The sequence below is a fragment of the Fundulus heteroclitus genome, chromosome 21 (assembly GCF_011125445.2).
Source record: "Fundulus heteroclitus isolate FHET01 chromosome 21, MU-UCD_Fhet_4.1, whole genome shotgun sequence".
Taxonomy (NCBI): domain Eukaryota; kingdom Metazoa; phylum Chordata; class Actinopteri; order Cyprinodontiformes; family Fundulidae; genus Fundulus; species Fundulus heteroclitus.
This window is the reverse complement of record NC_046381.1, coordinates 11949846-11962424: the sequence shown is the minus strand read 5'-3', so window position 1 is coordinate 11962424 and position 12579 is coordinate 11949846. Positions and strand designations below refer to the sequence as shown.

At 42.4% G+C, this 12579-nt stretch overlaps 1 protein-coding gene across 1 annotated transcript in view; it reads right to left on the bottom strand.

The window, feature by feature from the left end:
* Positions 1 to 10515, bottom strand: part of acad11 (acyl-CoA dehydrogenase family, member 11) — a 39851-nt gene extending 29336 nt beyond the window's left edge. The window contains exons 1-11 of the mRNA XM_012853143.3: positions 10304 to 10515; positions 10115 to 10214; positions 8636 to 8761; positions 7087 to 7248; positions 6828 to 6992; positions 6603 to 6744; positions 5679 to 5803; positions 2830 to 2936; positions 2425 to 2536; positions 1967 to 2044; positions 1682 to 1820 (exon numbers count right to left, since the gene is read on the bottom strand). Coding sequence (XP_012708597.2) covers positions 1682 to 1820; positions 1967 to 2044; positions 2425 to 2536; positions 2830 to 2936; positions 5679 to 5803; positions 6603 to 6744; positions 6828 to 6992; positions 7087 to 7248; positions 8636 to 8761; positions 10115 to 10214; positions 10304 to 10431 — 1384 coding nt within the window. The 5' untranslated portion in view covers positions 10432 to 10515. The remainder of the gene's footprint in view (positions 1 to 1681; positions 1821 to 1966; positions 2045 to 2424; positions 2537 to 2829; positions 2937 to 5678; positions 5804 to 6602; positions 6745 to 6827; positions 6993 to 7086; positions 7249 to 8635; positions 8762 to 10114; positions 10215 to 10303) is intronic.
* Positions 10516 to 12579: the final 2064 nt, after the last annotated feature.

Sequence of the window (12579 nt, the reverse complement as noted above, 5' to 3'; positions counted from 1 at the left end):
CCGCAGCGATGTGTTGTTTTTGGCTGATGTTCGCCAACCATTCATGCAATTTTATTTATTCATTTTTTAAATTAATAATCGATACTTGCCGTCAAGAATCGATGCATTGGATTGCGAATATTAGAATCGCGATGCATCGTCATGACGATTATTTTGCACACCCCTAGTCTGTACGGCTAGGTCGCATTAATCCGACCTGTACGTCACTGATCCTCGACAAACGTCACTATTCTGCGTCCTGCTATGCAGAAGCGGGAAGTAAAACGACACCCATGAGGAGAGCAGTCAATGGAGAGAAAGCTCTCCAGAGAACGTACAGCATCCCAAAAACCAAGGATCACAGCAGACGGGCCAGGGAGAACGTTGTGGAGAAGTCTGAGGCAGGTTTAGCTTGTATGACAATATTAACAAGCTTTTAACATTTCCCCCAGGTGAAGACATGGCTGCCCGCTGAAACTGACGGGCCAGGCAAAGAGAGCAACGATCACAGAAGCAGCCGAGAGGCCGACGCCAACTCTGGAGGAGCTGCATAGATCCTACGGCTGGACGATGTAGAAAAAAAGCGTATCGATAAAATAGAAATCATATTGATCAATATCGATAATTATCAACAAATTCAAAACGTATATTTTAAATGCAGCCCTGGCCATTTAATGCTGTAGCTTAGCGACCTATTTTTAGATACAGGACACACAAACGTTGAATTAAAACTCAACCCTTTATTAAATTAACTTTTTAACCAAAACTGCAAGTTTTAAAAAAAGGAAGAAAAAAATACGTGCTCTCTGAACTCTTTGAAGGGGGGCTCTGCGCTGTGATTGGTTGGAAGGATGTAATGACTTAAATATTAACCTAGATGGCTAAAATGCATAAGGAAGGAAAGCTTTTACTCTATTGAAGGTTTTATTGACCATTTTGTCTATCATTGATATACGTCTATCGTTATTGAATTATCGTCCAGCCCTAATAGATCCACAGCTCAGGTAGGAGAGTCTGTCGATAGGACAACTGATAGCCTCGCAGGCCACAAGTCTGGCCTTAGGGGAAGAGTGGCGAGCAGAAAGTGTGATTTGCTGTTTGCTACAAGCCATGTCGGGGACAGAGCAAACACCCGGAAACAGTGTCCAAACCTAAATCCAACCCAGAATCCTGAAATGTGATGCTCTCCGTCCCATTTGACTGAGCTTGAGCAACCATAAGTGTTGTACTCTTAGTAAATAAGATAGAGATCTTTGACTTCCACTCAATCGGCACAGATCCTTGCAAGGAAAGAACAGAACACAGTGTCACAAAGCTCTCAGCCTCCACCCATCTGGTAAATCTGTTCTGACTAGACAAAATGAAAAAAATGAAAAACACAGATACCAGTGTTATCTATGGGAGGTGTCACGCCACAGTTTCTCACGGGAAGGTCTTCTGAAACCTCAGATGGCTCTAATGAGCACAGCTAACTCTTAGGAAAAGTGTTACAACTCCAAAACTAGCAATATATATATATATATATATATATATATATATATATATATATATACACACACACACACACATACATATATTTACACAGACAGACAGATAAATAGATAGACAGACAGATAGATGCTGCATTCATGGCTCCAATGCATGTAAATCCACTCTTAATGCGACGCTGTGTAGATGTTTTTTTTTTTTTCTTTTTCTTTACCTGGAGCCTGGCAGTTAAAGACTTCAGGAGCGAAGAAGCAGCGGCCTGTTTCTTCTGCGATGTAGGCGTAATCCAACTGAGTGAGTCCGCTGACTGCAGGCAGGAACAGGTTCCACAGCCCGGCCTGCTTGGCTTTCTCCTGGACTCACAGCACAACGTTCGGCTCAATTCAAGGGACACATTTTTTTTTTTATTCCAACTGAATTAGTCAGTGGCGAGTGGCATGACGCCGAGATCTGGCGACTCAGGAGTAAGATTCAAAGCCGGTAAATCCCTCCAGCCTACCTTTAGATCCTCTATTATTTGTGGGGTGTGCCACCTCAGAGGAGACTGAGCGTGTTTATTGTAGTACTCTGCAACTTCCTGAGGAAATAACCAACAATTAGATCAGCATGAAAAGAAATGGATTCCATCCCGCATCTCTCTCATTAGTGAAACGACCTTCTCATGCAACATAAAAAGCCAACACGCCGAAGCGCTAAGCGGCATTTTGTTTGGTTTGTTTTGGCGTGCCCGGTTCTTCCACAATAAAAAAAAAAAAAGGCAAGTCAGCAAGACGTTCTGTGATCTTCAGCCAACAGCGATGATTCTGCGTGCAACAAAACAGAATCAAAAGACCTATTGTATCCACATGATGAATTAATCCTTGTTGGGTGGATGAACTAGTCTGTGGAACCCTCTCACGTTAGAGTTAACCGTCCGTTTGAGCAGACAACATCTCACCTGCCCCCCCCGGCACTGACCTGCTGAGCAGGAAGCACGTATATTTGCATGAAGTCTTTGACCCGCCGGAGCACGGCCTGGCCTCTGGTGGTCTGCGGGAACAGCCGGTGTTTTGCTGGACCAGTGAGAGGGCTGGCAGGAAACACATCGGAAACACGTGAAAAAAAAAAGTTGGCAGGATAAGCTAGGAGCAGCAGCTGGGTGCCAAATTCCAGCTCTCGCTCGCTGAACTTCCATCAGCAGGTGGACTCAATCAGTACTCCGGCCTCCAGTAACAACAAGCCCTGGTAGACCAGCGTTTTCATGCCAGCCATGTTCGGGCTGTCGTTTTCTTTTTCATTTTCTAAATCAACTACAACACACTGAATGACGACTTTGACGTCAGTGGAGTCCTCTGGATTGTTCGTTTGACGAGTGTAGCTAACCTTTTGGCAAACTGCAGGCCTAATTTGGCCAGAGGCTCGATTTTCTGGCTGTAACTCTCTGCATCCGGCGCGCTGTGGATACCCAGCAGGTAACGGGCATAGATCCCCTGCAATGAAACAAAATGAGATGACTTTAGGTGATGGACTAGAGCTGCACAATATAGCACATCCCCGTCGTCCCACTGCGGTGCCGGTGTGTGCGACGTAGGGAGTCATACACTGCAAAAACGGATCTAAAAATAAGTAAAATGTTCTTAAAGTTAGTGTATTTATCCCTTATTTGGGCAGGTTAATAAGATTATCTGCCAATGGAATGAGTATTTTGACCCCTAAAATAAGATAATTAGACATCCTTCACTTGAAATAAGACGATTCAGATGAATTGTTACTATTTTAAGTGCAAAAATCTTATTCCATTGGCAAATCATCTTATTTACCTGCTCAAATCAAGGGCAAATACACTCATTTTAAATACATTTTACTTATTTCTAGTTCCGTTTTTGCAGTGTAGGATGCAATACGAGCTGCACTGATGCATACGGACAATGCGTTTGGCCAGTTGGGTGGATTCTAGTGGCTGAGATGCTAAAGCTCATTTAAAAGGATGGGGAGATTGCGCAACAGTAAAGAACGGTAAGGAAAATGTAGGTTAACAGCAGGTGATGCCATCACTGCAGTTATTAGTAACTGTATCACAATAAATCCAATTTCTTGCAGCCCTGTGATAAACCACTTCAATGTGAGGCGTAACTGTGAAATAGGAAGGAGAAACGATCCACGGTAGGCATGTTATTTCTATTTATTTATTTATTTTTTTTACAAACAATCCGAAAAGTGTGCCATGCATCTGCGCTCAATCTGAGGCGGTGAAATAAAATCCAGCGCGAGCAGGCAGCTGCGCTCAAAGGCCACCCGGTTATGAACGAGCGATGTAGTTTGCCTGTGTTTGATTTAACCTCAGTATGAAGCCAGCTCGTGTGAAGGCCTAAGAGGTTTGTTAGAGAGCAATGAGGAACGAGCGGCGTCGCGGCAGACAGATCAGGGAGACGGTTGTGAAGAGGTGGAAAGGTTCAGGTTCCAGGTCAACATCTTAAGGAGCTCTGTTCGATGCAGCGGTCTGCCCAAACTCACAGAGCAGGCAATGAATTCAATTCAATTTTATTTATATAGCGCCAATTCATGAAACAAGTCATCTCAAGGCACTTTACAAAGTCAAATTCAATCATATTATACAGATTGGTCAAAAATGTCCTATATAAGGGAATCAGTTGATTGCATCAAAGTCCCGACAAGCAGCATTCACTCCTGGAGAAGCGTAGAGCTACAGGGAGATCCGTCTGCATTGTACATGGCTTTGCTGCAATCCCTCATACTGAGCAAGCATGAAGCGACAGTGGAAAGAAAAACTCCCCATTAACGGGAAGGAAAACCTCCAGCAGAACCGGGCTCAGTATGAACGGTCATCTGCCTCGACCGACTGGGGTTACAGAAGACAGAGCAGAGACACAACAAGAAAGACAAAAAAGCACAGAAGCACACATTGATCTAGTAATCTGTTCTACATTAGATGGTAGTAGCGGGTGTTCTGTCTTCCCTGGATGATGTCACAGCAAACAGAATGAAAGCATCCCCACGTGGGAGAGGCAGCATCACGCTCCGGGATCGCTCATCTTCAATAGGGTCAGAGATGCTCATCAGAATGGAGGTGTTATGTGTGCTGTGAGCACATTTGTTTTTTTGCATTTTTTTCCTATAACACAATGTAGTACATATTTTTCTTGCGTTTGAAGTATTTTTTTGTTTTTGTTTTCCTTAACTTTTTGTGTAATGATGAGAAATGTGTTATCCTTTGTGTATGATTGATTTTAGAGTGCCTATGAATAGCCAGGGTTCTAAGGCGCATGGCTCTCCAGCTGGCCACGCCTCCCTCCACACCTCTGCTGCTTCCACACCTTTCAGGCGTGCCTCCTCCAGCACGCTTGAAAGGTGCAGCTGATCCTTGCTGCAGGCAGCAGGCAGCTTTGGCCTTAGTCTTGGTTCTTTTGTTTGTTTGGCCTGGTTGGACCGGCTGCACTGTTTTCGTCATTTCCTTTGATGGATTTAGGTTCTTCTGTTTGTTTTTTTTCTCCCCAAGTCTGGTGTCGGCAGCAGCTTCGACGGCCCCGTACAGGTTTAGCTCGCTGTCGCTCCTGTTGTCTATGTTTGGCCGGCTCCTCAGGTCCGTCTTTCTGTTAAAATGTTGTTTTTGTTTTTTTTGAGGGGTGGTAAGGGTTCCTGCTGCTAGTAATAAATCGAACGTTTGAACTCTTACTTTTTGTTCGTGTCCTAAATAAATACGTCGCGTCCTTTTTGTTCATAACAGCAGGGAAGATGGATGGCGTGACGATCCCGAAAAGAAAACCTCTTAGAGGCTGCAAAAGACCTTCCAGCAGGGAAACATTCCCAACCATACAGCCAGCCAGTTTACATCAAAGCAAATCCATCTGTGTTCTATAGTCAAAGTCTAGATGAAGTCTGTAACCGGCGGCTCCGGAGCCACATGTGGCTCTTAAGTTTGCCATAAAAATGCTAAAGAACTGCTCAATGTTTTAAAGGGTAAAGGTAATTAAAAGCCGCAAAACACTCGGCAGGGCTGAATAAAAGTGCATGTCACGCTTTTTGGATCTTTCTTTATACAGAATTTAGAAAGTCATGTATTATTTTTCATTTACTTAAAAAAAAATATATATACACAAGTAAGAACGAAGACTCCTAGAAAAGCAACATCAGTCCGGTTCTGGACGTGTTACACGTACCACCAGGTTTTAGGTCCATTAAACGTGTTTGAGCAGCTGGATGTGGTCACACACCTGAGCAATCGCAGCCATTTTAAAGAAAGTCAGAGCCAGGTAGAAATTCAGCTGAGGAAAGGAAGCGGGCGGGATCCCCCGACACTTGCAGTAAATGGAGATCAGGTCATCAGCTGTGGGAATGCCTGCACAGAGAAAAGTAAACATAAACGCACAGTGAACTTGCAAAAAGTGTTCTCTCCCCTTGACATTTTCCCATGTTTTGTTGTTGCCTCCCAAACTGGGATTATAAGGGATTCTTTGAGCGTTTGCCCCCTTTTTCATTTAAAGAACACGTCTACAAGTTTCAACGTGTTATTTTTCTTTATTGTGACCAAATAACAGCATCAATAACTGTTCAGACCACCACTAAAGTCAATCTTTACCAACCTAAAGTGGCTCTGGCTCAGCTCCTATCTTGCCTCTGGGATTTCGGCCCATTCCTTAAGGCTAAACTGCTCCTTCATGTTGGACGATTTTCACTTGTGAACATGGATCTTAAAGTCGAACCAAAGATTCTCAATTGGATCGGGGTCAAGACTTTGACTAGGCCATTCCAACACAATGCTTCTCCTTAAACCACTGGAGTGTTGCTTTAGCTGTATGTGTCGGGCCATTGTCCTGCTGGGAGCTGAACCTCCGTCCCGGACCAAAGGCAGGCTTACCTGTGACCCCGACCCTGGATTTAGCACCATCCATCTTTCCTTCCAACTGAACCAGTTTTCCAGTCCCTGCTGCTGGAAATCATCCCCACAGCATGATGCCACCACCATGTTTCACTGTGGGGATGGTGTTTGTGGGGTGATGGAATGTGTTGGATTTGGGCCAGACCCAGTGTCTTTCCTTTGTGGCCAAAAAGTTCATATATATCTATATATATCTATATATAGATATATATAGATATATATGCATTTTCAAGCGTTTTTTATTTGCTGTTGGTATTACCTTCCATCGTTTTTAGTTTGTCTGCTGAGCTTGTAATGTAGATGTCTGTAGCCTGGTGGAGAGGCGTTAGGAAGTAGGCCAGGTCTGTTAGAGGATCCCCAGTGGTGGACAGCTCCCAGTCCAACACCGCTATCACCCGGGCCTTGGTAAGTAAAGGACAGTCAGTGAAGTTACCGCAGAAAAACGCAGCCCTGGTGGTCACAACGCCTCGCTTGGGAAACGTACCTCGGTCGGGTGGAATATCATGTTGTCAAGCCGGAAATCTCCGTGGACGAGTGTGACCTCCTCATCTTTATCCGGTAAGTTGCTCAACAACCAATCAGAGAGCTCCTTCATAGCTGGAATGTCTCTAGGGGCTGACATGTTGTACTGCTTCATCCAGGTGGTCACCTTTGAAGACGAGGTAACATTTTTTTTAATTATTAATCTGACTACATAGATACAGGTTAATCAAAGCTTAACGAGTACAAAGAGTTCTTCTAACTTGTCTCTTGCAGTATCCCGACCCTCTTCCGAACCCTTCCAGTTTTAGCGATGGTAAATCCAGTGAATGCAACTTGGCCAGGACTTCCACTGCAGCGACATAAACAGCGGTTCTCTCGGCAGGACTCATTCCAGAGAGCTGAGCACTCCTGAATATGCGGCCCTGGTCAACATAGAACGCACAAAAGTTCACATCTTGTTGGGTCACAACTACAAACTTCAGTGCGTTTCTTGGGATTTGGGCTGTTAGACCAGCACAAAGCAGGGCATGATTGTAAAGGGTCCACTTTTTTCTCATTTCTAACGACGAAAAATCTATAAAGGAGGACGTGCGTTTGTTGACTTTTTTTGTCCATTGTTCTTCACCAAATAGCTCAAGCTAAGTTCAGATCGGACGGAGAGCGTCTGTGGACATACAGTCTTGCCATAGTTCTCCACTGGAGAACTATGGCAAGACTGATTATGATTATGATTTGATATATATTATGATTTTGATTATTTTGATTATGCTTTTATCTAAGCAATTTCCTTGTAGCTCTAGCTGTATGTTTAGCCAGAGCTACAAGGAAGCCTCAAGTGTTTTGCACCCTCTAACAGGTTTTCTTCCAGAACTGCTGTGTATTCTGACCAGCCTCTCTGTTCCTGCTTGCTTTACCCCAGTGATCGTGTGTTCAAAGAGCATAGGGTTAGGTTTTTCCACCCCGCGCATCGTTTTTGCAGTGTAGCCCAAAACGTTATATTTGGATCCCATCCGACCAGAGCATCCTCTTTCACAGGCTTGCTGTGTCTCCTGCGTACCTGACTTGTTGCAAACAGGACTTCTTAATGGCTTTTTTTCATACAGTGGTCTTCTTTCTGCCACTTCATAAAAGGCCATATTTCTGGTATGCACAGCTTATAGTCATCCTATCAAAAGGTTCTCCCACCTGAGCTGTGGATCTCTGCAGCTCCTCCAGAGTTACTATATGCCTCTTCACAGCTTCTCAACTGTTGTTCAGTTCTCTTTTTATTTTTTGGATGTAATGAACTTGGGATATATATGTATAAGCGAATTCCTAGCCTGTTTGCTGTGTTATTTGGTCTTCATGATGCAGTTTTATTTATTTTTTTTGTCCCCGTAATGTTCCACTTATGAACATCAGACGTCTTCACAAAGAGTTGTATTTATACTGAGAGTACTTCACACACATCCAGACTCCATTAGCTAATTAGGTGACTTCTGGCAGCAGTTATGGTTTGCACTGGATTTTATTTTGGGGGAACGGAGGGAAGAGGGATGAATACAAAAGCACGCCAAGGTTTTTTTTTTTTTTTTTTAGATGTTCATTTGTAAAACATTTTGAAAACCAGGTGCAATCTTCACAACCATGCACTACCTTGTGTTAGTCTAATTCAAAAAACTCCACCAAAGTACATTGAAGTTTATGGCTTCAACAAGACAAAAAGCTGAAGAACCCCCCATTGGGTGTGAAAACCTTCGAAAGGCACAATAGAAAATAGATGAAATCCAGGTTTATGTTGCTGCACAGCGCATACATTCAAACTCTTACCTTCACATGTTCCATCAAGTAGAACTCTGTTCCTAATACATCAACGTCTGCGCAGAACAAAAGGGGCTGAGGGACAGGAAAACCGGCAGCGTAAAGAACCGTCTGCACCCGGTACTCTCTGTCCACCTGCAGGTTGAGCAGTGAGCACAAGTGAGCGCCACCGAATGCATGCATCCCTCTTATAAATTATTATATTTTATTCTAAGTTATTTAAAGCTGTAGTTTTCACTCCACTTTTAATTTGTTCGGTTCAGAGCTGCAGCCGCTACATGTAACATTCATCTCAGACGCACTCTTACAACTGTGCCTTGTAAAATAAATGTGCTTTATCACAGCTTATTGTTGTTGATGCGAGGCGCTGCCATACTGGATGCGACAATCAGCCTTAAAAAAAATTCTCAGACTTTTCGAGGGGGGAGTCCCACTTTAAGGGCCATTACAGTTGATTTTGCCAATCGGAAGCCGGGATTTCCGAGTTCTGACTGTAAATGGAACGCACCATAATCCCTCAGGCCACATTTGGGCAGTTCACACAATAGAGGCGCATCTTGGGTGCCGACACACCAGCTGAAGATCTGCTGCACACTCTAATTGATGTTACAAGCTTTGCCAATAGGCTGATATATTAGCTGAATATCAGCTAATATATCTCCTCATTGGTTGAAAAACAAACAAACAAAAAAGACGAAAACAAATATACTGTCATTTTGCAATTGGTCCTTGTGAAATCATAGACAGATGTTTGTCTAGAAAATAAAAATCTTCTTATTTTTGTGCAAAAAAGTAAAATAAGTAGTGTTTTTAGATAAAAATGACAACAACAAACAGTACAAGTAATCATGAACATAGTTACAATTGAAACAACTGGCTCGAGTAGGGCTGGACAATATAGGAAAAAAGTATAGGGATAAAATTTAAATCATATTGATTAATATTGATAATTATCAACACATTCAAAACATAGGCTATATTAAGTGCAGCCCTGCCATTGTTGCTTGTTGACCTATTTTAGATACAGAACACACAAACACTGAATTCAAACTAAAACCTTTATTCAACCACCTTTTCACCAAAACTGCAAGTTTTTTTAAAAAAATGAAAAAGAACAAATGCTCTCTGAACTCTTTGAAGGGGGCGAAACGTTCCTGGGTCTGCGTTTCTGATTGGTTGGGAGGATGTAATGACTGTAATATTAACCTCCATGGCCAGAATGCAAAAGCAAGGAAAACTGTTATTCTATTTAACTTTTTATTAACCATTTTTTTCTATCATCGATATACGTCTATCGATCAATATATATCGTTATTGAATTATCGTCCAGCCCTAGGCTCCAGTAACCTATAACTGAAACAGGTTTAAACTATTGCTGCCCCCTGCTGGAGAAAAGACAGAAGTGCACCCCGCAGGAGTATGTTTCCTCGCGACGTGGAGCTCGTGTTTAAAGTCCGGTGACCGAGGGGCGCGCGTGTGAAAGCTCACCCTGTGAGCCCCCGGAAGGAGGTCACCGGGGGGCTTCTTCCTGAGAACATAGCTGCTTGTGGCCGTCTGGACCAGGAAGGTCGGGTTAGACTGGCCGTCACTGCAGAGACGACCACCGGATATAGTTAGTAGCGAGAAGCGACCAGGACAAACAAGAGAAAATAAGGCTGCCGTGGCGAGACATTTTACCTGTACTGTGACACAGTCAGCGTGTCGCTGTTTGACACCAGTGAGTTCGCACGCAGATGGTGGAGAAGGTTGTCCACGTTAAACTTGTGCGCAGCTCGCACGGGTGTCAGACTTGCCTGCTCGTCCATGTCTCGGGGTCTCTTGGGTCCAATCAATCACCTGGACTTGCTGCGCGAACTTTTCCCGGAGCTGAAGCTGGCGGAGCTGAAGCTGGCTTCTTGATCAGAGCTCCCCTGGAGCTCTCCAATAAAGGGCTGTTTCACAATACGGATCCGGATCCTTTGCTTAGACTGAGCTAATCTACAGGGCTAACAGGAATCATTGTGAATCCTTTATTTTAGATATGACAACACCAAAGAACACGATTTAAGTGCAAGTTTTAGATCTCCTTTGACAGGGTCCTAAATGACAAGCTATGTGTAAAATGATCTTCAAGTGGTGCAGAATGAGTCCTAGAAAATGTTATTTTTTTTTTAGTTTTTCAGCTGGACCATGTCTTAAATTGTCTAAATGCAACGATCGCATTACATTTTCACCTTGCTGTGTTTTTACAAATAAAGGATGATTTGTAAAAAGGTGGCTTGCCCTCTGAGTTGCCTGAAGCGGAAGAGTTTAAGCATCTTCTCAGTGATGGTAGGATTTAATGAGGGATGTACAGACGGAGTAGAAATCCTGGATACAAACGTGGCTGAAATTAGCTGGGTGGCTGAGCTGGGTGGCCTGAGTGAACGAGGAGCTCAAAGCAGAGCCGCTGCTTCTCCTCAGCGAAAGGAGTCCGTTGAGGTGGTTTGGGGATCTGATCAGGATGCCACCTGCACACCTCCCTTTGGGGGTTTTCCAGGCCCCAGGGAAGACTCAAAACTTGCTGGAGAGACTATATATTCTCAAACCCCCAGTCGGTTCACACTGTAAAGTGCACCAAGTTCTGCTGGAGGGTTCCTCCTGTTAAAGGGGAGTTTTTCTCTCCACTGTCGCTACATGCATTAACGGTATGAGGGATTGCTGCAAAGCCATGGACAATGCAGATGACTGCCCACTGTGGCTCTAAGCTTTTTCGTGAGCTTGTCAAAGCTCAATGCAATCTCCTGGATTTCCTTAAAGGAAACTTTTTGACCAATCTGCCTGGATGATTTGATTGAGTCTGACTTTGTAAAGTGCCTTGAGATGAGGTGTTGTGAATTGGCACTATATAAATAAAATGTAATTGAATATGTTTAGCCTGGCCACAGGCCTTGGTTAAACATGTTAGCAATATTCTTGGATTACAGAAGGTTAAATCCAGGTTTGACCAGCGTCAAGAAATTCAAGTCAGAATGCCATGTATGTTTAAATGCTAAGAAAAAAGACAAGACTAAATAAAATAAATTAAAAAATACTTTTTAATTTGATTATTACTATAAGTATTTCATTGTTGCCAATTTTTTTGTTTGTTTGTTTTATCTTTGTGGTTTAACTCTTTCAGAAAACCCCATTTCGAGTTTTGCCAGTCTAAAAATTGCACTAAAATGCAGGAAGCCCTTCTAAAGTCATCTAATAAAATGAAACAAATAAAGACAATGAAATCTTCAGGGTTTTTTTTCCTTTCACAATTTTTTTTTGAAGATTTCATCTTGTGGGGGAAAAGTTATTACTCTTGTCTTGCACTGTTATAATGCAGAAAATTCAAATCAAGGTTTGACCTGTCAGAATGAGAATTTAATTTAAAGAAGGAAGCCCCTTGAAAGTGGCCTAAGAGTGTATATAAATAAATACTTTTTGTGTTTTACTTCATCATACTTGTTATCTTCTTGTTGTAGAAATAATGCTTTTTTTTTTTTTTTTTTTTTTTTTTTGTAAAAAGTCCAGGTTTTATCAATCTGAATATTCAGAGGTCGAAAGTGATGGTATTGCAAAAATTATGATAATAATTAATTAAAATAATGATCATAGCTTTTTGTTCTCCAGAATCACAATTTCAGAACTCCCAATGTTTTAGAAATGAATAATATAAACTATTTTCAATTAATCAAATGTCTTAACATGTGTGAACCAGCCCTTTAAATGTGAACGCGGAAGCTATAAATCTGAAGCCAACTTCAGTGTCATAAACAATTTCCCTGTTGGAAACGAACAACCTGGGGAAAAAAATCACACTGACCTGTTTTTTTGTTGAAAATATAGCTTATATTATTACAGCGGAAATAGATGTTCTTATATAAGCTAATATTAAATAATATCTACAATAACCCGTCAAAAAAAAATAAAATAAAATTTTAAAAAATCCTACCGATGTAGGA